The sequence below is a fragment of the Lepisosteus oculatus genome, chromosome 12, assembly GCF_040954835.1.
Source record: "Lepisosteus oculatus isolate fLepOcu1 chromosome 12, fLepOcu1.hap2, whole genome shotgun sequence".
In the NCBI taxonomy this organism is placed as follows: domain Eukaryota; kingdom Metazoa; phylum Chordata; class Actinopteri; order Semionotiformes; family Lepisosteidae; genus Lepisosteus; species Lepisosteus oculatus.
The window spans coordinates 33,590,223-33,613,164 of record NC_090707.1 but is presented as its reverse complement, the minus strand read 5'-3'; the positions used below and the strand labels follow the sequence as shown (position 1 = coordinate 33,613,164).

Sequence of the window (22,942 nt, the reverse complement as noted above, 5' to 3'; positions counted from 1 at the left end):
TCTGTCTAAGTAACTGCTCGCTTTCAAATAACTCCCGTCGATAAATGGTCCAGTATATAGCAATATAATTATTTTTTTTAATTCCCACAATTAAAAACGTCTGCCTTTGAAAGCTCCGGCGATGCCAATTAGCTGCGTTTTATCTTCTAGTTTCGTAAGCATAAAATGACTCAGTAAATTGTTTTCAAAGCTGGGATGAATACGCAAAAATTACTTCTATTTGGCGTTTTGGTATTTGTAGAAAACCCCCGTTGTGTTATTTATGTTTTGCATTGAGAGGCGTAGCACACGTTATCTGAAACCCTGTAACCCTATAGTATAAGTCGTCCTGTGCTACTGTACCTGCTGCAAAACAAGCAGGGGCTTGTCAATAGCTCATTTCGCACGACCCTGCTTCCTCGACACCACAGCAATCGAGATTTTCACAAACAACATTCATTTAGTAATATTGCACTATTGCAAGCTGCTGTGAGATTACATAAAATACCGCGCTGACAGATTCAGAAAATAATAACAATCTTAAGCAAATTGTTAAGTATAAAAACTGAAAAGGGGAGGAATTCAAGTTATACCGTACGGTGCTGTACATGTATGTCTCAATCTATGCAATCCAGCGTCCTTAAACGTGTACTGTATCGTGCTCATCACGCAACCAATGTGGGAAACGATACCTATTTCAAAACAGTGTGAGACTTGTTGTGTGGTTGTGCGTTTTAAATTAGATCCTGGAAAACACCTCATTCTCATCGGGTGTCAATCAATGCCGATGACGTCATGCAATTGTTGGCCCTGAAATGAGAACTGTTCTTCAGCTGCTGACAAATAGTGCCGCATCGACCTACAGTACACAGACTGGGGTTGTTTAGCTCATGCACGGCGCGGATCACATTTAACAATCGGCCTTTCCCACGCTGTACAAAAAAAAAATCAGTATTGTTCGGCCAATTATGAGTTTTCAATTTCCCTTCGACCTGCCTCCCCTCCCCAACGTGAAGATCCTCTTCCACAGATCTCTGACGTCATTGCGGGTCTCCATCAGCTGCGAAAAATAAGGGCAAATGAGTACCAGATTTCAGTTCCCGATCCACGTCATCAAGCCCCGGGTTTTCAGTCTGTCTCTCTATTTGATAGCGCAGTTAGTTGGGATTTCTTGCCAGTACCGCCGCGTAGCTTACAGCCAAAAAATGATGGTTTAACAAGAAATTGAAGCTGCTCCTTCAAGCATTTACCACTGGGAAACATGGAGCACCCGCGTCTGTGGAGTGTCCTGTGCTTAATGACTGTCTGCTACCAGCTAGGGATGTCAACCAATAGATACGGTAAGCAAAAAAACACGGGGAAAAAAGAAAATAAATACCGCATGAAGAGTTTAAGCCAGGAGAAAAAAAAAACAAGAATGCAGTAACTACAAAAAGTAACATGCTCACCGATGAGGGTGGTATTTAGCATATGCTTGTAGAAAATTGAAGTTGGTTTTATTGGGGGTCCTGCAGTGAGCTTCAGGTGGGATGTTGCGTCACGAGAAAATGAAAACAACACAAACTAAAGTAGAATGAGTAACAATGTATGGGCGACTATCATTTTTGTATTAATACCGAATGTCATTTAAATTCCAGATAATTCTTGTTTAAAATATATATATTTATATGGAAGATATGTTTCTCAGATATATGCAGTTGCTGATTTTTTTTTATTAGTATTCCATATGCCTACAGTACATTGCACTTCTGATAATGTCTTGGAGACGCCGATGGTATCACTGTTATTCTTGTTTCTTATTATCATTCGATTTTAAATAAAAGGCTGTATGTAGACTGGTGAACAAGAAGTGCGGGCACAGATATTCTTTCTAGAGAAAGGGAGGAGCGGTCATTTTTGGAAATCGGGTGGAAAAAGATGACGGTGATGACGAAGCTCTAGTAAACAAAAAAAAAAAGCCAAAGGCTAGTTCAAGAAACAATATCAAAACAATATAAGTAGATTAGGAAAATATAGGCATGTACTGTAGATTAGACCGTGACAGCCGTGCTTTAAGTGCTGCTGTGATACACGTTCTGTTTTTGCGGTGATTTGTACTTTTCAACCTCCCCACGAAATAAATATTAGCTACAAATGTCTGAGTCATACGGATTAGCCGTCGCTAGGGATGAACTCCACTTCATGCATAGGACACTGGTCAGCGCGAATAAGTTTCAGTATGGGAAGACCTTTTTACCCATTTCCTTTAAATGCAGGTCAGGGAGTGAAGGTGTAAACTGTAGCAGGTGCCCATATTAGCTCTAGGTAAGCTTTTACTAATGTACGTGGTGTGTGGGAGGCCTTCACAGCTGTGTAGTTCGCAGCTCCTGAAATGTGCTTACTTAATACTTGCATGCCGCATCAGTGATATTGAAAATTAATGTGGCGATAATAGACTGCATTCAAGGCTGAGCGGAAGAAACCCAAGTTTTCTTCCCCTTTAAGAGACTGTCTTGATAACAAAGTGAATTTTCCAGCCAGTATTTTGCAGGCTGCAGAAGAGCAATACTGACTCGCAGTGGTAAAATGTGAAATGTTGGTTCGCCCTCCAAGTCAGTTTATTGATGATTAGCTTGAATTGTTTGGTGTTTTTTTTTTAGGATCAGAAACCACTTTGAGGCTCGTAATTCCGCGGAGGCAAAACATGGCTGGGTGTTTCCTAAATCCTGATTCTGCGCAACCACTTTTCCCTGGGGGGTTTTTGGAGCAAAAAGTTGAATTTTATGATTTTCGTTTTCCTGTGCAGCACGAATATGGCTGATCGTGCAGCGTCGCCCAGGGTGTAAGAGGAAAAAAAAGCAGTTGGCGTCCTCGTGATTTATTGCTTGTGGTGAGCACAATCTCAAAGAACGTCATAAAATCACATCACAACAGAGACGTGAAAGCACTGTGGAGAATATACAGTAAAAAAAGCTCAAACACAGAACTATAAACGTTCAGACTTCTAAATGTTGTCAAGCTAATGCAGCATTGACTTACTGTACACTGCACTGCACTTACACTGCACTAGACAGTAATTGAATTGAAAACACTTTACTAGAGTCATAATCCCATCTCATAAAGGTAAGGTTTGGGGTTTGAAAACGCATGCAGTGGAAGACTAATGCAGTCTAAGAGGAACGTTTCATGGATAAGGTTACCTGGAATCTTACAGCACTACAGTACTACCAAAAGTTTTCAGTCACACTAGGAAGTGAGAGTCATTTCAAAGGCGTTTAAGTTGCTTACTAATGTAACAGGTCTCCTAGCATATGATGATAACTTATGCTGACATTAGACTCAGCATCAAGCCCCTCATAGTGAGAAGCCAGGGAATATATACAAATCAAGCTTCACATTTTTAAGTTGTTAACAGCTGGTAGCACCTTTTTTTCAATGTTTTAAAATGGACACCTGTTTAGCTAGTCTCACATCCTGCAATATAAAATCATTTCAGTCCCTGCGACTGAAGTACAGCAGGTTTAATACTCAGATGCTACTTAGATGCACTGTGAGTGCAGTGAATTCATTTACCACAGTTAAGTGTTTGCTAATTTTGTGTCACATTGTTTCTGTGGGAAGAAATGATTGAACAAAAGAAGATGCCTAATATTAATTTTATTAGAGGTTTAGAATGGTGGGAAAATAATTTTGTTTCCTGCATGTATTGTACCAAAAACATTACATGCATTATTATATTGAACATAGCACGTGCCTGGAAATTTGAAATAACATTACATTGTCAAAATACATTTACATTTCACCTATTCTGTAGCCTTTTCTTAAGAGTGAGTTTGTAAATGAAGGGAGGGATATATTGTATTTCTTCTACCAGCGTGCCTTACACATTTTAGGAAGCATTCTCAAGTTTTCTCAGCTGAACAGATCATTATACTGTAGAAGGCACATTTGACCTACCTAAAGTTCTCAAACCTAGTGGTGCCTTTTGATTTCAAAGAGACCAGAAGTCCTTGGTAAGACAGGACTCAAGTGACATGTTTTTAATTTGGACCTGGCAGACAGATTTAGTAAATGGATTTGATTAACTCTGGGCTCTGGTTACCATGGCATGTGATAATAAAAGGAGAAACATGAATAAGAGGCCTTTACAATACAAACAGAAAAGACACACACAACAGCAGGAAGTGTGGGCTCAACCCAAAATTATACTGTATAATCATGAGATGTTTTTGATCACCATTAATGTAACTGTACCCCCACGCTTGTTTTCCACCATGCAGGTTCCAAAATTAATTTTTCACTTGAATTAAGGTTCTTAATTTTCAAAGTGGTAGACGAGCTTGCACTAATTGGCTGTTATGGAATACATTCCACGTGCTTGCTCTTCTGAATCCACACTCTCTGGACACTGTTGTAGTTCTTCAGATTAAATTTCGGCGGAACAGTACAGGTTTTGCTGTTCCAAGTTGTGGTAGGCTACTTTGCCATTTTATCAATTTACTTTTACCTTAAAGAACAGTACATGTACAAGTGTTTCCTGCACTTATATACTCTTCATGCAAATGGTTTACGGTATGCTATCATTCCAGGATATGGGCATTTACTAACCAAATAAAAGTATAACTAATGGATACTTTAACATATAATTGCAGATGGCTGTGCTCATGATAAAAAAAGGGAGTTTTCTCTGTGCAATGCAGGCTTGTGCTAGAGAAGAAAAGCAGGAGTTCTTAGCATGCCACTGTGGTTAATAGGATTGATTTGAAGCCATGAACAGAAGATGCATTTAATAATGTAGATGGAACAAGACGATGCGTGTTGTACAGTCATAAAACATCTGTACAGAATGCTGAGCTTGTTCTGTGATGTACTGGTGATCTGGAAATGGATGCCCAGATGATGCATATAAACCATGCAATGCAATTACCCATAACTTCAGTTTTTCTGCCCACTTTCATTTCTACCCATTGAGTGCTGTTGCAATACATACTGTATTCCTTCTTTCCCTGGTTTATTCATTCGCAGGCTACATGTTGTGTAATATGAATTCTTGCCTCATGCTTTGATCAGTTTTATCCCAAATATGAGTTCTTGTGAGTAAAACAGAAGCAGTAACTATACTGTTGATACAGTAAAAAAGGGAAATCAAGAAGAATTTCAAGGAGCTTTTACTGTGCCAGTAGCAGTGGTATTTCAGCACCTTGGACAGCAGCAGGCAGTGCAAAGTTGTTATTAATTCTAATGGTTAACTACAGCATGTGATTGGAGTTAATCCTCACCATTTACTGTGGATCCATCCAGGACCAGCTAATACAATAATATCCAGGAGTAAGTTACAAATGAACCAGATGACCCAACTGGAAGCCAGATGGAAGTGCTTTTGAAACCGAGAACAGGAAGCAGTTCTCTATGCAAAGGGTTATGGATGAGTGCAACAGGTTACCCAGCCATGTTGTCAAAGCCAATATCTTGGCTTCTTTCAAAAAAACTGCTAGATGAGATTCCCAGTTCAGTTAGTCACTAACTACAGAATGGTCCAGATGGGCAAGATAGCCTTCTGTTGTATGTCATTTAATATCCTTTTAAAAAGCAATGGGCAATGTCCCACTTTTCTTCTCTCTCTATTCTTTATTATGTGTCAAAAAAGCAGTGAGTCCTGATGAGCTGTTTGGCAAATTGACGAAGTGGTTTTCTTAATGTTCCCCACATCATCTTAGAATACACTCATTTAGTTTCCCTATGTAATCATGTTGAAAGGGTTTTTTTCAGTTTCTTGCAAGCATTTGCCTCACCCTTGGTGTCTTGATGACTGATCCTGAATTTCTGTCTGTAATCAGCATTTTGTGTTGCATACTGTATCTTTGTTTATTTCTTTGGCATAGAAGGTGTTCAATTGTAAACTGTTTGGCTTTGCATGCACCTACTGTATATTTATTTCTCCAGCGTTTATAGTAGGGAAGCATGGTGGCACAGTTGTAAAGTATTGTAGTTTCACAGAGCTGGGATCCTGGGTTCAATTCCTGAGATGCATGTAGTTTGATATGTTCACATGGGTTTCTTCCCACAGTCCAGAGACATACTGATAAGTTAACTGACTATTGGAAAATTGGCCCTGGTGTGAGTGTGTATGTAACCGTGTTTGTGTCCGTGTGTGCCCTGTGATGAACTGGCATCCCATCCAGGGTGTATCCTGCCTTGTGCCCATTGCTTTCCCAGATATGCTTCAGCTGGCCTGTATTGAATCCCGTATTGGATAAAGCACTTAGAAAATGGATAGATGAATGTTTTAATGTAAATTTGACCTTCTGTAAACTGTCGTACCTTTCATTGATGGTTTTCAATTGCATAATTAGACCAGTATGCATTGGAAAACAGTTTCTGGCGTTGCTATTGCCTACGTAGTGTGCATAAATGCCAGTTTGTGATATAAGCAGGTGGTATAACTCGGTGATAGAAGAATTCTGTATTTGGTTGAAGTACTGTGGTACCAGGCCCTTTTGCAAACCATTAACCAAAGACAGATGTCCCAAAGAAGAGCAGAAATGCAAACTGTATTAACTTATGCTTTTGTTTTTTTTTTCCTTTTTTATAGCCATGTGCCTTTGTGATCTGTTTTAATTAAGAAAAACATTATGCATAAATGTAGACAATGAGACAAACACAGTTATTCTAATATCACTGTATGGTACATACTGTTTCTTTGGAAAATGGAATACATTTTTGCTTTAATGAATTTTTCTTGAAAAAGTTGGGATATCTGGAAAAAAAATGTTTATGAGATTTTTCGAAAACCAGACCTTATGATATGGTGTTCCCTAATTTCAAATAAACTTCAATGTTGATTATCCTATTGCTCATGGAATCGTAGTCCAGGGTTTTAAATTAAAATGACAGGAGGTTAATGGAAAGGAATATGATACTCAAGTGATCATTCTTGTGAAATGTTAAGTCGGTGTTTAACGAAGGATGTGGTTTCCTTACAGTCACAGCCTGTGAGATTCAGGTGGGTTAGGTACAATACAAAATATTTTGTTATAAATTGGAATTATGATAAAACATCTGTGTAGCACTACAGTACATATTGTGCTTTACTTGGCTATCTTAGACTATATTTCTGCATGTACACTTAAAGAAAAATAAATTCTGTGGAATGTGATGTGATATTGACGTAATATGATATTGACATAATGTTTTTTGGTGTCATTTTGATGAATTGCTCATTTCTGATTGATCATAATACAGTGCCAATGACTGTTGCATAATAACTAAATCACCTCATTAGTAAGAGCTGATCGTGCAAAGTTGATGAGGCCATTTAAAAGATTTCTTAGTGGAAATCAAGAAAGAAAAGCATAGAATGAATATTGCCCTGTTATAATGAAAACAAGGTTTTTAATGATAGTCAAATGCAATCAGTGTTAACCCCAATCTGGAACACTAAAAGCTACTGTAAAACAACTCACCAAGAGCAATAAAAAGTTGTAGGGGTTTTACACAGATTAGGGGAGACTTTCAAAGATACTGAAAATTCCTTTGAGCACAGTGACTGTTGATCATTAAGAAATGGAAGGTGTCATACTACCTAATGTAGTGTCCCTCCATACTGATCAGGAAGGCAAAGAGGAAGCTGATTAGGGATGCCGCTGTGAGGCCGATGATGACAGTTAGAGAACCACAGATCTCAATGGCTCAGATGGGAGAGAATGTGTGCATATCAACAATGTCCCGATCTCTCCATGAATCTGGCTTGCGTGGTAGAGTGACGATCCCTTCCCAGATCTTGTGTGGAGTTTGCAGCAAAGCATATAAGTGATACTGCAAAAAACGTGTGCTTTCAGACAAAAATGAAACTTTTTGGTCTAGACGCAAAGCATTATGTCTGATGCCAACGTAGTACATGAGCCAGATAACATCCCTACTGTCAGGCATCGGGAGGGCAGCGTTATTTTGTGGTGGTGCTTCTTCCCATCACAGGGACTTGTCAAGACTGAGGGGAAAACTGAACAAAATACGGGCAAATCTTAAAAGGAAATACTTCAGTCTGCTAAAGACTTGAAACTAGGCCGAATATTAACCTTTCAGCAAGACACTGACGTAAAGCACAAGGCCTAAACTACAGTGGAGTGAGTTCGTGAGAAGAAAGCGAATACCCTTGAGTGGTCCCTGACTTGAATTGAGTAGAAAAGCTGCTGCACAAATGTGAAAATTGCAGTCTATCAACGTTCACTAACCATCTTGACCGTGTGAGGCTTCAATGAAAACTGAGTGAAAATTGCATTACCCCATTGTGCAAGGCTGGTATAACCCTGTCCAAAAATACTTTTCAGAAAAGACCATGAACTCAGGAGGTGGGGGATTGTACTTATACATTCTCTCTCTTTTATTTTTGCTTACATTGATTTATTTAAACCATAGCCTGCATTCATGTTTTAATTAGAAAATATTTGTAATTCAACAGAACACTATCTGGAGGCACTGTATGCATCTTCTAAGATTCTATTTGTCTTTATTTGTTACCTGCTGTATATCCACCAAAGCATTTTGTTGGCACATTATTTCTGTCTTCTAGACAATAGTTTGGATAAAATTTGGCTTTCGTATCTCTAGGAAAAAGTAAGACGCAATATTCATGGGCTATTTTTGCAACTTTTTCTTTGCTTATGTCTCCAGCTTGAACCAATGCATGCTAAATGACAACCTTTTGAGCTTTGAAGTGCTTTTCCGTGGAGTGTCTCCAAGTCAGAGTTCTAAATGCAATTCCCTTCTTTCATGCCTGTAGTTGTATATAGAGAAAGACAGATTAGCCATACCTGAATGCTTTAAAAATCTGTTTCAGCATGTTAGTTATAAGTTTAATTTTAAAGAAAAATAACTTAGGGGACTTGTTCCACATGTCAGTGCCTGAAAGTTTTAAAATCATGTTTCCTTTCAGGACTATGAAACAGTTTGTGGTAACTTGTTCAAGAACCTGTGTAAAGCAGTGACAAGTTAACTGCTCTACACCACTGTCCCTGCAACAATGACATACCACCCGTCACTCATTGCCAGAGAACCTGGAATGGACAGGCAACCCCTGCCACTCTTGTGCCACAGTTGGGGTTCCTTTTTAGCACCACTTCATGTCTCCTTACTAGGCTGCAGACCTTCCAATCCTGCCGCCACCATTCTGTCACATGCCATTGTTCATTTCCATGTTCTTACACTTTAACATTGTACACGCTCTTCAATCACTTGGGCATGACGATACAGTAGAGGAGCACTATTGCCAAAGTCAGTCGGAGCAGAACGGTGGCTCTGTGGCTAAGGATCTGCGCCTGTGGCTGGAAGGTTGCCGGTTCAAATCCCGCAGCCAGCAGAGGAATCCTGTTCTGTTGGGCCCCTGAGCAAGGCCCTTAACCCCAATTGCTCTAGGGGTGCTGTATAAATGGCTGACCCTGCACTCTGACCCCAAGCTTCTCCCCCTGTCTGTGTGCCTCATGGAAAGCAAGATCGGGTATGTGAAAAGACAAATTCCTAATGCATGAAATTGTATATGGCCAATAAAGTCATCTTATCTTATTGCAATGTGAAAGCCCTTCTGCCTTGTGTGCCTATCAGTCTCATACATCTCACACATTATTACCCTTCCAGGTAAAGCACAGGCCTTCTCCACCTGCTGCCCTCCTGCTCACCATTCATTCTCGCAAAAAAACATACTGCCAACAGCGTCTGAGTGTCTGCGACCAGCAGTCCTCTGGTGTGGAAGAGGTGTGGCCTATACAGCACACATACAGTACAATCACCCATAGGGTTCTGCAACTTACAGAGAGTCTGCATTGTAGCCCTGCCACATCTCTGGTGAGTGCGACCATCTGCCTCTGCTGCTTAAGTCTACGTTTCATCGGTGTGGACTCCACTCCAGTCACATTTCCTAAACCTCAACATCCCCCCACCACCAGCAAGATATAGCACCACACAAACTTCCTTCTGGCGACCTCTGTCATGCAACACTCACCCAGCAGACACCGAGCTGCTTTTTCTCTGCACCTCGGCAGCCTTTGGCTGCCCAGTCACACACACTGCGTCTCTGGTGAACACACACACCCGTGCACACGTGTGACTGTCGCAATTCTGCGCGGGCTCGTGCCCTCCACCCCCCGTTTCGTCCCGCAACACCTGGGGCGCGAACCCGGGTCTCCGGCGTAACACAAAAGGGGAACCAGGCGCTTGAGCTAAAGGAGACCTCCCCCTGCCCAGGCGGCTGAGGTCCCTGCTACGCGCAGGGAGGGCGATGACATCACCGTATCCAAACTAGCTCCTCTACACACGCACACGAAAACATCCCTGTAGCGGCCGGCGCCTTCTCTCGCACCCGGCCAGCCTATGTGCAATACCCCTGCAGCTGCCAACGTCTGGTTCTCAGCCAGCCTGTATCCCACGCCCGCACTCATTCCAGGTGGGTTCAGGAGAGTTCTCCACCCACGTGCTTTGCTGTTTCAACTAGAAGCACCATCAATTTCCCCCCCTGTAATCTGAGAGAGCCCAGTAGTCTCTCTAGAGAGGCTTTTTAATAGAACCGCCCACAGCTGTAGCTCATCAAACTATCAATTCCCTATGACTGGGGCTTTATAAATGCACACCGAATGATGCGCTTCCCCATTAACAAGAGGTGCAAGGCTGTGTATACTGTACATGCATATGAAGGGTGTGCATTCAATAATTAAGTACTTGGCCTATACTGAAAAGAACTCAGAAACATACATCAACTAAACACTGTTGTCAGTATAAGAATTATTTGATTATATTAACAATAATGATAATTCACAAAGAAGAATTATTTCATTTTTCTCAAGAGGCATATATTTAGTACATTATCTTTAGCAAGGGACCTCCCAATAGATGTATTTATTTTGTCAGGATTGTTTTCTCTCCTCTTTAAATTCAGATGTAGATCAATATTTTCTTCCAGGATGAACGTACGTAGCTTCCGACTCCTCTGAGGTGATGACACCACAGCTTGGCTCTTTCCGCTAGGGTATTGGAAATCTTTGTGCTCTGCTAGTGCAAAATGAAGATTGTTCAGTTGACCACACTCGCACTGCATCTAAGGACAGTGTTTGTAAAAACTGTAACTTAAAAAGCAAACAAAAGAAAAATAGCTCTTCATCCATTCATGCTTCATCCTCAAGCAAAACTCTTCACAGTAGTTGTCCACACCCTGTCCACACACAGGTCAGGACATTATGCACATCACTTGTGCTCAGTTAACTCAGGAAAACCCTATAGTTGGCTATAATTATCCATTAGCTCATTGGTAAATTTAGTTCCAGACAGTTCTGATGAGCACTTTCTACTTCAAATGCAAAGTGGGGAAAGTTACAAGGGGTAAAGACTATGCTATATACAGTACTAGGCCTATAATAGACTCCCCCTACAACATACTCCAACGTACTTATTGAGCTGAATGACTTGGTTTGCCTTTGTTTGTGACTCTAGCTGCTCAGTTTTCTCTGCAAGTGGGCACTGGATGTTTATGACGGAAGACATTCTGCATGACAGATCGTGTCAACATGTTAACGTCTTTCTTCTGAAGAAGATTGGCATACACAGGTCAATCTTAGCATTCCTCCCTGGGAGGTGTTGTAGTTTTTGATGAGGAATGCCTTCTCAGGTGGCTGTGGGGCCCATGAAAATTGGCTTCAGTTCACACAGTTGGCCAACGACTAGTTAAGTCACTCATGAGCCAAAGACTCTAGAAGTGTCTGTTCATTGATAAGCACCGAACATTAAAGGAGAATAAAGTCTTTGTTTGATTTACTCCATGCCAGATGTAAATCAGATCATATTAGATGGTCTTTTTTTGCTTGATCTTTTCAAATAAATCATAGACACAAACAGTTTGTTATCCCCCATAACAGATATCCTTCTAGGTGGACAGTTACTTGGTGCTGGTGTGGCAACAAAGGCTATTTTTGTAAAACATCCTTTCTTTTGATAGAGAATTAATGCACCTCTTAGCAGATTCCATGAGGAATGCCAAGTCAGTCTACTTGACATGCTGGGAAATGTGGTCAAGATAGAGTGCAAATGTTATCTCAAGTACAACCAACTGCAGACTGCATGTGAACACAGATCCAGGCTTCTGTTAGATATTTGTTTATGCAAAGTTTGAGATGGTTGTGAACATCTGTTGTGACTGAGCTGTTTAAAATCCCATTTGCTCGACATTTGTATTTGTTTTTGGTAGAGCTGTGGATGCTTTTCTTTCCTCATTGTCTTCTACTACTGGAGGGTGTGGTGAATGTACTACACAAATGATGCAGAATATCAGCTTAATGGGATTTCCATGGTGACATCTACTGTATTTTTTTTCCAGGACATCCTCAAATCTAATTCAGAACTTGTTTCCAAGGGAGATCTGGTCACTACAAGATTATCTATTGAGCTGGTTATAAAAAAAAAAAACAGGATATATAACCTTAGACATGAGTCCTTATTGATCATTCAGTTTTATTTTCTGCTTTCCACTGGTCTAATTTTATCAACAGATACACAGTATGTTCCGCTCCTACAAGACTCCTTAGGGCCACCCAATGGTAAATCTAATAAATTGTTTTCAAAGTTAAATACAGAAGCTGACTGAGATAACCAAAACATGTTCTTGAAGCTCTGGTTTCTCCTCCAAAGATGTTCACTCATCCTGTGGAGAGATTTGGGTCTTTCAGTTGCTACAGTTCCCAATTGTGGTCTTTGCTGGAAAGGCAGTCTTTAGTTTTTTAAACCTTATAGTTTCTGTTTCTGAAGCGATGCCGGCTAGGTAACACTGATAGTGGTATGGTGGTGCAATGTTTAGCATTGCTGACTTGTAGCACTGGGGCCATGGGCTCAAATCTGGGGGTGCTACCTGCATGGGGTTTGTATGTTCTCCTCATGTTTGTGTGGGTTTCTTCTTGGTGCTCAGATTTCCTCCCATAGTCTATAGATATGCTGCCGAGTTGATTGGTTCCGTGAAGAATTTACCCTGGTATGGGTGTGTGTGATTGTTTATCTGTCAGTGCCCTGAAATGTACTGTCCGGTCAACCTGTGCAGGGCGTACCCTGCCTTGTGTCCATTGCTTGCCAGGTTAGGCTAGACATACTCCATGGATAAAGCAGTTATAAAATGGACAGACAGGTTTTTGTGACCTGTTTTTTTCTGTAGAACACGAAATGTCTGCTGGTATTTAAAACTGAAGCAGGCCAACCCGTCTTATCCAGTATTGAAACAATCAAGGGTTTCTGCACTGTAACTCAGCTCTGCAGGAGTAGGAAAAAATAATAATGGGGAAACCATTGTTTGTTGTTAATGATTTAAGACAAATATTTAGCTTAACGCTTGAAAATCTGTCACAACAAAATTAAAAATGCTTCCTTCCCACTACAGAGCCTGGTTTTCTGTATCATGACAGATTTCTCTGCTCAGCCCCTAATGAAGAGACACAGTAGAATAGTCCTGTAGTGGGAAATTCGAGCTGCTACCTGGCTGCTGACGAAGGCAAAACATAAATCCTCCTAAAGAGAATCCCCAGGAGTAAGAAGGGATCCCTCTTTCCCTTATTAAAGTTTAGAGGGCTGAATTTGTCATGGCATTTTGGTTGTGGTCCTTCTCTACTTTTGCTCAACATGTTTCTGAGGGACATTTACCATAGTAAACCATGGGACACATCTTCCAGTAAACTAAAGTAAAATGAAAGCACAAGAGATTGCCAGGATAGGCTTAGGCTCCCCTGCAACCCTGTATTGAATAAAGTGGTTAGAAAATGCATGGATGAATGAAGCACTTGTAGAGGTGAAACTGCAGTAAAAGTGTGATATCTGTATGGTAGATTTTCACATTGTTTTTTTTAACCCTGTACATCATTTCCATCTGAGAGGTGCACCCTCATTGTGCTACAGGGGCTCACAGTTGCTAAAGATACCTAGACCTTCATAAACTGAGCTGTCTTCACTGTGTAGTAAATATCATTTCAGTCTGGTTGCGCATTGAATTAATTCATTATAATTGTGAAGCTATTGTTTTGTTTAGACCAGGTTTTTTTTTGATGCAAGGGGACTGTTGATTATAAGTTCTAGTGGTGTGTACTGTTTTTGCTTTATTCAGAACACCTTTATCCTGCTGCGGAGACTTTTTCAACCTCGAAGAACTACTGCATATTACTGTGACAGGTGTGACAGTTATACAGTACCTTAAAAGAGCCAGGTTCACCAACACTCCATGCTGCACTCATGAATACAATAATGCAACACACAGTTAATCTTCTGGGGTACCTCTGTCAGTTTTTCAAATTATTAACGCTGGATTCTAATGCTTGCTGTATTTTGGCGTTTTGGAAGAGTAGATCCAGTATTATTATCTCTTGTCACTGTGATTGATATGAGAGTCAGCTGGGGCTAAGGGATGAACAAGTGATTTAACACACAGGGCTGAGAAGATGCTAGGAAACTGGTGTGAACATTTATCTTAACAAAGGTCATTTTCAGTACCGGACAGAAAAGAACAGTTTGACTTGTGTATACTGAGTGTTGGGTACGCTCTTCACATTACTGTTGCAAGAAGACATATACATGTTGGTTTGGCCCCCAAAAAATCAATCGTACTTTGCAGATTAATTGATTGATTTAAGAAGTATATGGTTTGCTGTGAAAAGGTGATAGTTACCCATAGGTATCCTCTATTAACAATAACGTGACAGTGCTTTATTCCTCATAAATATAAATACATTGTGAAATGTTATTTACTTTATTGTAAATAAATAAAAGTTAATTGACAGTATTGAACTCAACACACACAGAACAAAAGCTAACCTTGGCAATGAAGTGCCTTTTAATGATACTTATATACTTATTGTTCCGTTCACGCTATGCTTAATGTTAGTGTTCTTCGTGTTTATTAAGTAGTTTTCTTTTTTCGATAAGGCAGAAATGCTGTGCTGTACTGTGCTTCTGTTGACTGAGTGGGAATTAGAAAATGCAAGCCCATATCCTCGCTGGTTCAGTTCTATTAGATTTTGAATCCAGACCAGATGCATCTTCACAGTGATTTGGAAATCTATAATTGAATCAGCAGCAGTATAGAAATAATGTCGGTTAAACTTAAGCTTGTTTGCTGAGCATCTCCAGGACTTTATCAAGTTGTATTTTTTATTTGACCTATGGAAAATAGCTGATAAACTGATTTCTGTATAGCACCTGGAAAGATGAAAAACATAAAGTTTATATTCTGTTTTCTTCTTCTGTCCGATACCTTTCCATAAAACCTTTTCACTGTGTCATTTCACAGTCTAGGGCTATTCTATGAGTCACGTTCTTTGCGAACTTTGAGGATAAATTTGGATGGCTTTACTTTTTTTGAAAGACGGCGTGTATTCATGTCCATGTAGCTGCTTGATGGATTTAGGGAAAGTTCAGGAATTCTCAGGCTAGTTTTGTGAGTGAGGAGAACTGGATTTGAGATGGAAAAGGGACTAAATGATCTCGTGTGTCCAGGAGGTTCCTTCATCATGGTCTGTAAATGAAGAGGATTCTTGTCTTTTTGAAGAAATCATACTGAAAGCTCTTTTACAAATGCTCTTGAAAGGAGATTCACCTTTAAACCACATACAGTAGGCCTATAGTTATCACCCTGTTCCACAGTTGTTTTGTGTAGAAAGCTATATATAGATATTACAATTACGCTATTTGATGATGCTAAAGATTGTAGTCTTGTTTCAAAGGACTGAGCTACGACAAGGTAGCAGACCTACATTTCCCTTTGTATTCTCTGCACCTAGTCTGCTGTTCTCTCTAGGGAGGAGGCTGAGTCAATCTCTGACGTCTGTTTCTGCATCACACTGCCATCCAGCCACTTGTGAATCTGATCCGCATTAGTCTTTATTATTTCAGAGCGTGGGATTCATGAAAGAAAGATGAGGCCTCTGAAAATACCATCTCATTAAACTGGGCCCAAGACACACTCAACACTTAGTTTTTATGGGGTTTAAAATGTGTCACAAAACTTATTGTGTTGTCTATTTGAATTCTGACTATGACTTACAACTTATGTTACTGCATATTTGTGTATATAGTTACAGTATATACAGTGCGGATAATCAATTAACTGTAATTATTTTAGGTAAAGAGTTTACTGATTTGTCTTGAACTGGTTATGGTTATCAAATGAGGGATTATACCTTTATGAACTCTCCTATGTTAGTACATTTGCCCTTTAGAACGTCTGATCTGAAATAAATAAAAACGTTATTTGGAAATAAATACATTTTGGTGTGGAGGAGAACCTTGTACCATGGTTTGGACATTTCAATTCCAGAGAAAATGATAGCTGAGAAAAGCAACGAGTGGAAATAAGCTGTTAAATGTTTTATTCGACATGACAAGCCAGAAAGACCCGCAATTATGTACTGAAGCAAGGGCTCCTGTGTCAAACGAAAGGTGTGACTCTCCATCTTTTTCTCTTTAGGAGAAATAAAACATATGGTAAGCCACGTCTTCCCCTGAACAGTTAGTAATAGAACAGTAAGCTCAAACAGCTTTCCTACAGTAACATACTGTACCAGTTGAAGATATTCCAGGGATGAATAAAGCAAGTATAAGTCCTGACTGAAGGGTTGGTTCAGAATTTTTCAAAGATTCACATTGCAATGTAAAACACACAGCAGTTTTCTTTCAAGTATGTAATACAGTATGTTACTGCTTGTCGAAGGCTTGTTAGAATTCTGTTTGTTCCTCTGTGAACCTTTGTCGGCGACTCTGAATGTTAGTACTCAGGTATGGGCCTTTAATGCATTAACATGTATTGGAAAGTCTTCTCTTGGTGTTTTGCTGCCATATACTTGGGTATGTTGTAACTATGCCTCATTGCCTGCTGAAGCCAGTTCATAGAGGGGGATTATTAGGAGGCCATGATTGGTAAGGGCCAATGGGAAATTCGGCCAGGACGCTGGGGTTACACCTCTACTCTTTTCGAGAAACTGGGATTTTTAATGACCATGGAGAGTCAGGACCTCAGTTTTACATCTCATCTGAGGGATGGGGTATTGTTATTTTTAAATGTAGAGTCCCCATCACTATATCGGGGCATTAGAACCCCCACAGACTACAGGGTGAGCGCCCCCTACTGGTCCCAGAAACACCTCTTCCAGCAACAACCTGAGCTTTTCCCAAGAGGTCTCCCATCCAAGTGCTGGCCAGGTCAATAAGTTGGCCAATTAGTTTTATGAAAGCAATCGAAGCTTAACCTTGCAGTCAGTGTTAGGGGTTTAGTGGAGAAGGCAGAGTATAAGATGATAAAACTCTAAAAACATCAGTGAAAACACTGGTTTCACCAGCTTCACCAGATTTCTTGGGATTTCTTTAGGTGCATTGTTGGTGATGTCTATAGAAGTGCTGTACAAACAGAAAGTCTGATTGCTCAGGAGACTGCACTGGAACTGCGCTGTTTTGGAGCATACAATGAGCAAATATGTTCTCAACTGCTGTTTGGTATAATTTAATTTTGATTGGATTTTCCCTTTGGTTTTTCTGAAAGACCATTTTAAATGCATACATTTGGTTTGAAAGATAAAACCCATAAAAGGTTGTGTTTTAGTCTCTTATGGCATTTAATGTAATTTTACAAATGTGAGGTTTGTGGGTCTCTGAAATATTATATTGACAGATTTGCACCGTGTGTTTAATTATTATAATTTATTCATATCTAAATGTTAATATGGATGACATTTTGTCTCGTGTCCAGAATGTGTACTGTGTGTGCTATGAACGTGAACATTTATGTTGACTTGTATCCCTTTTGGTATTAGTTTAATTTGTCTTTTAAATTGATGTTTGTTGAATTTAGTCTAGCAGATTAAATGGTCACAGAACAGATTTTATTCCCTGCTTGAATGAATAATATATGGTTTAAATCACATTTGAGGCTGTTTCAAGTGCTCAAAAACAAGTTAATTGGCTGCGTTTGCTAACAAAGTACCAAAATACCAACCATGTTAACACATAAATACAGTTCACACGTGGTGAATGTCACTGTCAAAACTCATTTAAGCAAGCATTTTTTCTGTTGTCAAGTGTTCAAGACTGTCAGACTTTTCCAAGTGCCCATATTTGACGTATCACCTGTAGGAGAATATGCTACCAACATTAAACCCCCTACAGGCATTTTAAGCAAATAAAAAGAATGACTTTGTGTTGTGAAGAACCGTTCTGGTTCCAATCCATCTTTAACATTGGAGAATGGTACTGGCTGTTTCCAATGGTTTGCCACATTTAACTGCTGGGTATCCATTTCAAACTTGCCTTTTCTTAAGACGAGAAATGGAAAGATTCTGCCTTGTCAGTGGAGAAAATCCTGTGTATTTCCATCTTGCCAGTGGGTGTAGACATGCGCTTGCCAACAGAGCTGGTGCAAATCTTCTATGGGACCTGCCTTCTCCCTGAACATTTTTCAGTTTGTAAAATCATAGCAGGTGACTTACACTTGAGCGTGCATATTTGAACTATTCTTCACTGGGTAGCCATTTGACTCGTAATACTTGTGCCATGCAAGAGACCTTGTCTCTGGAATCACTCACCTGTGTTTTGTTCTTGGCCTTCTGTGAAGCTGACAGACTCATTTCCTGTCTGAGTGACATTGGTGATGAAGGTAGTGACAAAGATGAGAGACTCAAGTATTGTTCCCTAAGGAAACCAAAGCCCTCCTACATTATTAATGCTCGTTTTTGCCACGTTGGCCCTTTCGTGACCCCTCTGAGTACTGGGCTAGTCTTTACAAATTGTTGTTTGCCTGCCTGCTTCTCCCCAGCCACTCTTGGGACACTAGGGACATCCTGCTGGAGAATCAGTAATATTCATCCTTTGCACTACAAAACTATAGATCACATCTGCTTACATTTCACTACTTCCTTACTGTTCTTTATTAGCTTCTACTTCATTTCACAATGTTTGAAATATAATGAAAGCTCATAAGGAAGAACAGAAGCAAAGGATTTTGATGTGTAGGTTTAACTTCTAATCTTAAACAGGTAATGTTTAGGAAGTTGGTGTATCCTGAATCAGACCTAGCTAGAGCACACCTAAATCTCAGACCAGTCAGGACACTTGCCTGAGTGCAAGCTGATCATGGGATTGTTCCTGGGTCATGTGACTTGGCAATTGTGAGCTGGATTCCCCCAAGCAGCAGGGCACAATTAACTGAGTGCCGCAGAGGGTGTGAGGGGATTAGTCGGGCGAGATTCTGCTCTGTCTCAATGACACAGTAACCCCTAGGGCCTCCTTGGTCCTTGTACGCTTGTGGTGCTGTCAAGGTAGGGTTCTCCTCCTCTCCATTTGATGCACAGCCTCCAGTATGGGGCTGTTAAAGGAGGAGGGGCTCAACGGTGGACAGGGCAGGAGTCTGCCACCACTTTCCCATCCTCCCCTGTGTGCAGTTGCAGGGTTTGTAGCTGTGAGCCAAGACACTAGGAACACACAACTGGCTATTTCAAATTGGGTGGGTATGACCACTGAAACCACTGAACTAGTGGTAGAATTATAAGTGAGTAATAGAAATGCCTCAAATCTATAATGCCTCACTTATACTATATAAGGTTTTTTTTGACAGTATTATAAAATGAAACTTCTTCAAATGTAATACATGACAAGGGCTTGATGGATTTCCAACCTAATATTATCTATTTCTATTTAAAGGTATGAAGAAGGTCTTACTAAACATGAAAATACAGTACGATAAATGAACAAGTAATAGGTTTATTCCATGCTGAAAAGAGAAGAAAGAAAACACACTGTTTCAGCTGTGGAGCCATCTTCAGGTGTGGAAGATGTGGTTTTCTTAAGTATTTACATGGTTATTTTGTCTGTTTTGTTACCTGTATTTTGTAGTTCAGCAGAAAGAGACAGATCCAGTCAGTTACGAATGGAAGCACAGCAGTGTATTAACAAAACCTCTCCTACAGTATATGCTGGTCAGCTCGCCTGTACGCACTGAATGAGTCATTCTCAGGCGATGGAGAAAGGCCCTGTTGCTACGTTACTGGTGATTGACGGCTCTTCCTGCCTGTGGCAGTGTACTGTGGGGTCCGGCAGTTAGGAACTGAATAAGTGACTGCGCTTTGTGTCTCTCCACAAAATTTTAGACAAATGTGTCTCAAATCCCACTCCCTTACCAGTTGGTACTGCAGTTTGACCAAATTAAAGGAAGCCTGCTGTGGACAAAGCTCCCAGATGGTTCCCTGTGTGGTCCTTGTGCCCACTGCAGCATAGTTAGCACTAAGTAGGCTTCTATGTCTTAATGGCTGTGTAGGAGGAGGTTAGTTTTCTTATTGGCAACTGTAATATAAGGATATTTCAACTTGCTCTCACACTGCTTCTAGTTTCTTTGTATTTAGTTTTCCATAAGTGGTTCCTTGCTATTGAGTAAAGTACCTAATAAACTTTGTAAGTGAACCTGTCATGGCTCTCATGTCATACTGTATATTGACTTCTCCCACCTGACAACCAGCAAATGCCTCTTAGGTATGCTGGTAGCCCTGACAACATCCCAGCGAAACAAAGCTGCTGTCATGGATACTGTATATCTGTATCTTTATACTCACCATGAATCATGTTGCCACAAGAAGTGTAGATGCTTCTGTTAATAAAACTTTGGAGTACATTCAGTTTATCAATCCTTCCATTTTCTAAACTGCTTTATCCAGTATAGGGTCATGGGGGAGCTGCAATTTAACCTGGCAAGCAACAGGCAGAAGGCAGGATACACCTTGGACAGGATGCCAGTCCACTGCAGAGCAGACACATACTGTAGACACAAATATGCACACACTCACACCAGAGCCAATTTTCCTACAAGCCTACCAGTATGTTTTTGGACTGTGGGAGGAAACGCACATGGGGAGAACATACAAACTTTACCAGACAGCACCCCAGGAATTGAAACCAGGGCCCCAGAACTGTGGCAGCAGTGCTGACCACTGAGCCACTGTGATGCTATATATAGTTTATCCTTGTCTTTTTTTATCATTGGTTACAAATTATACTGTTGAAAAATAATTCACAATTTTACTAATAATTCCTTACACTTATATAGAGCTTTTCTGGACACTCCACTCAAAGCGCTTTTCAGGTAATGGGGAATCCCACTACAACCACCAATGTGTAGCCCCCACCTGGACGATGCGACAGCAGCCACAGAGCGCCAGTATGCTCACCATACACCAGCTATCAGTAGGAAGGAGAACAGAGTGATGAAGCTCATAGATGGAGATTATTAGGAGGCCATGACTGGTAAAGGCCAAGGGGAAATTTAGCCAGGCCAATGGCGCTAACACCCCTACTATTTTTGAGAAATGACCCCGATATTTTTAATGACCACAGAGATTCAGGACCTCGGTTTTATGTCTTTTCCGAAGGACGGTGCATTTTTTAAAATATAATGCCCCCATCACTATACTGGGGCATTAGGACTCTCACAGACCATAGGGCGAGCTCTCTGTACTGGCCCCACTAACACCTCTTCCAGCAGCAGCCTTAGCTTTCCCAGGAGGTCTCCCATCCAGGTACTGGCCAGGCTCATACTTGCTGAGCTTCTGGTTTGCCAGGTGTGAGTTTCAGGGTGATGAGTGAGATAATGACTTTTGCTGTTGAGTTCATTCACTGCTGTAATTAAATGAGGACCTCACTACCATTTGAAATGAGGTGGAAACTAACCAAAACATGTTAAATGCAACATGGTACTGTAAAAAAAAAAATCTCAAGCCCTGTACCCCTTACTGTGACCTCCATCCATCAATTTTCTAACCTCTTCATCCAGGACAGGGTAGCGAGGCAGCCGGAGTCTCTCCTGGTAAACAGAGAGCACAAGGCAGGATACACCATGGATTGGGTATAGTTAATCAATTGGAAGACACAGACACACACAGTCGTGCAAGGGCTTATTTTCCCAGAAGCCAATTAACCTACCAGCATGTCTTTGGACTGTATGAGGAATTCGGGGCACCTGGAGGAAAACCATGCGAACATGGGGAGACAAACTCCATTTACAAACTCCGTTCAGATAGCAGCCCCAGTAGTGAATAGAAACCCAGGACTCCAGCACTGCATGGCAACAATGCTAACCACTATGCCACAGTGCTGCCCCCCCGTCACATGACATATCAAATATTTATACAAAACAGCGTAATCGATTAAACTTGCAAGACTCCTAATTAAACGTGTCACTGGATATGGTGTTTCTAAGGTGTTTCAGTATAAAGATATAATCTTTAGAGATGCTGGAGAAGGAAACCTTATACTTTGTTCTTCATTATAATTGAATCAATAATCCCCGCATTTATTAATGTCTGTTTCTCTGAACACCTTTTTTTTTATAATATTCAGCAGAAACTGCTGTCTAAGTATGGAGATGTCTAGTGATAAGTGGTTAGGGTACTTGACTTAAACCTGAAAGACTGTGGGTTCAGATTTTGGATGAAACTGCAGTTGTACCCTTAAGCGATGGATAGTACTTCACTCTAATTGCTTCAGTAAAATACCCAGCTGTATTTTTTTTTTTACCTTATGCAAGTCATTTTGGAAAAAAATGTCGGCTGAAGAAAAATCTGAAAATATCCAGTTGTCCTCCTTTTTCTAGGGCAGCTGTACTGCTGGGAATCACTTTTGTGAGTGTGGGTTGCCTGATGTAGCAACTTATGGAACTGGGATATTAAATATGTTGGTGTTTTTGAACCTACATTTTCTTCCTTTTAATTGTTGTAAAGGTTATAAAGGACACTCATTTCCAGACATTGAAGCATTTGTTCAAATGGTCATGTTCACTGTACATGGTGCCATTTCTCAGGCAGTGCACATTGTCACTGTCCAGGCTTCAAGGGAAAAAAATTGGAGGTTAATTCTGTGCTGCAAAATAAAAAGAGCAAGTTTGAAGGAAGGGGAGAGTTCAAGGATAAGAAGAGAGCTGAGACGGAGAGAGCAAAAGAAACAA

The 22,942-nt window shown here is 40.5% G+C and overlaps 1 protein-coding gene across 1 annotated transcript in view; it reads left to right on the top strand.

Annotated features, from left to right (window-relative positions):
- Window positions 1-903: 903 nt before the first annotated feature.
- The window catches only part of LOC102696272 (protein tyrosine phosphatase receptor type N), a 149,673-nt gene continuing 127,634 nt past the window's right edge, over window positions 904-22,942 (top strand). The window contains exon 1 of the mRNA XM_006636797.3: window positions 904-1,319. Coding sequence (XP_006636860.1) covers window positions 1,241-1,319 — 79 coding nt within the window. The 5' untranslated portion in view covers window positions 904-1,240. The remainder of the gene's footprint in view (window positions 1,320-22,942) is intronic.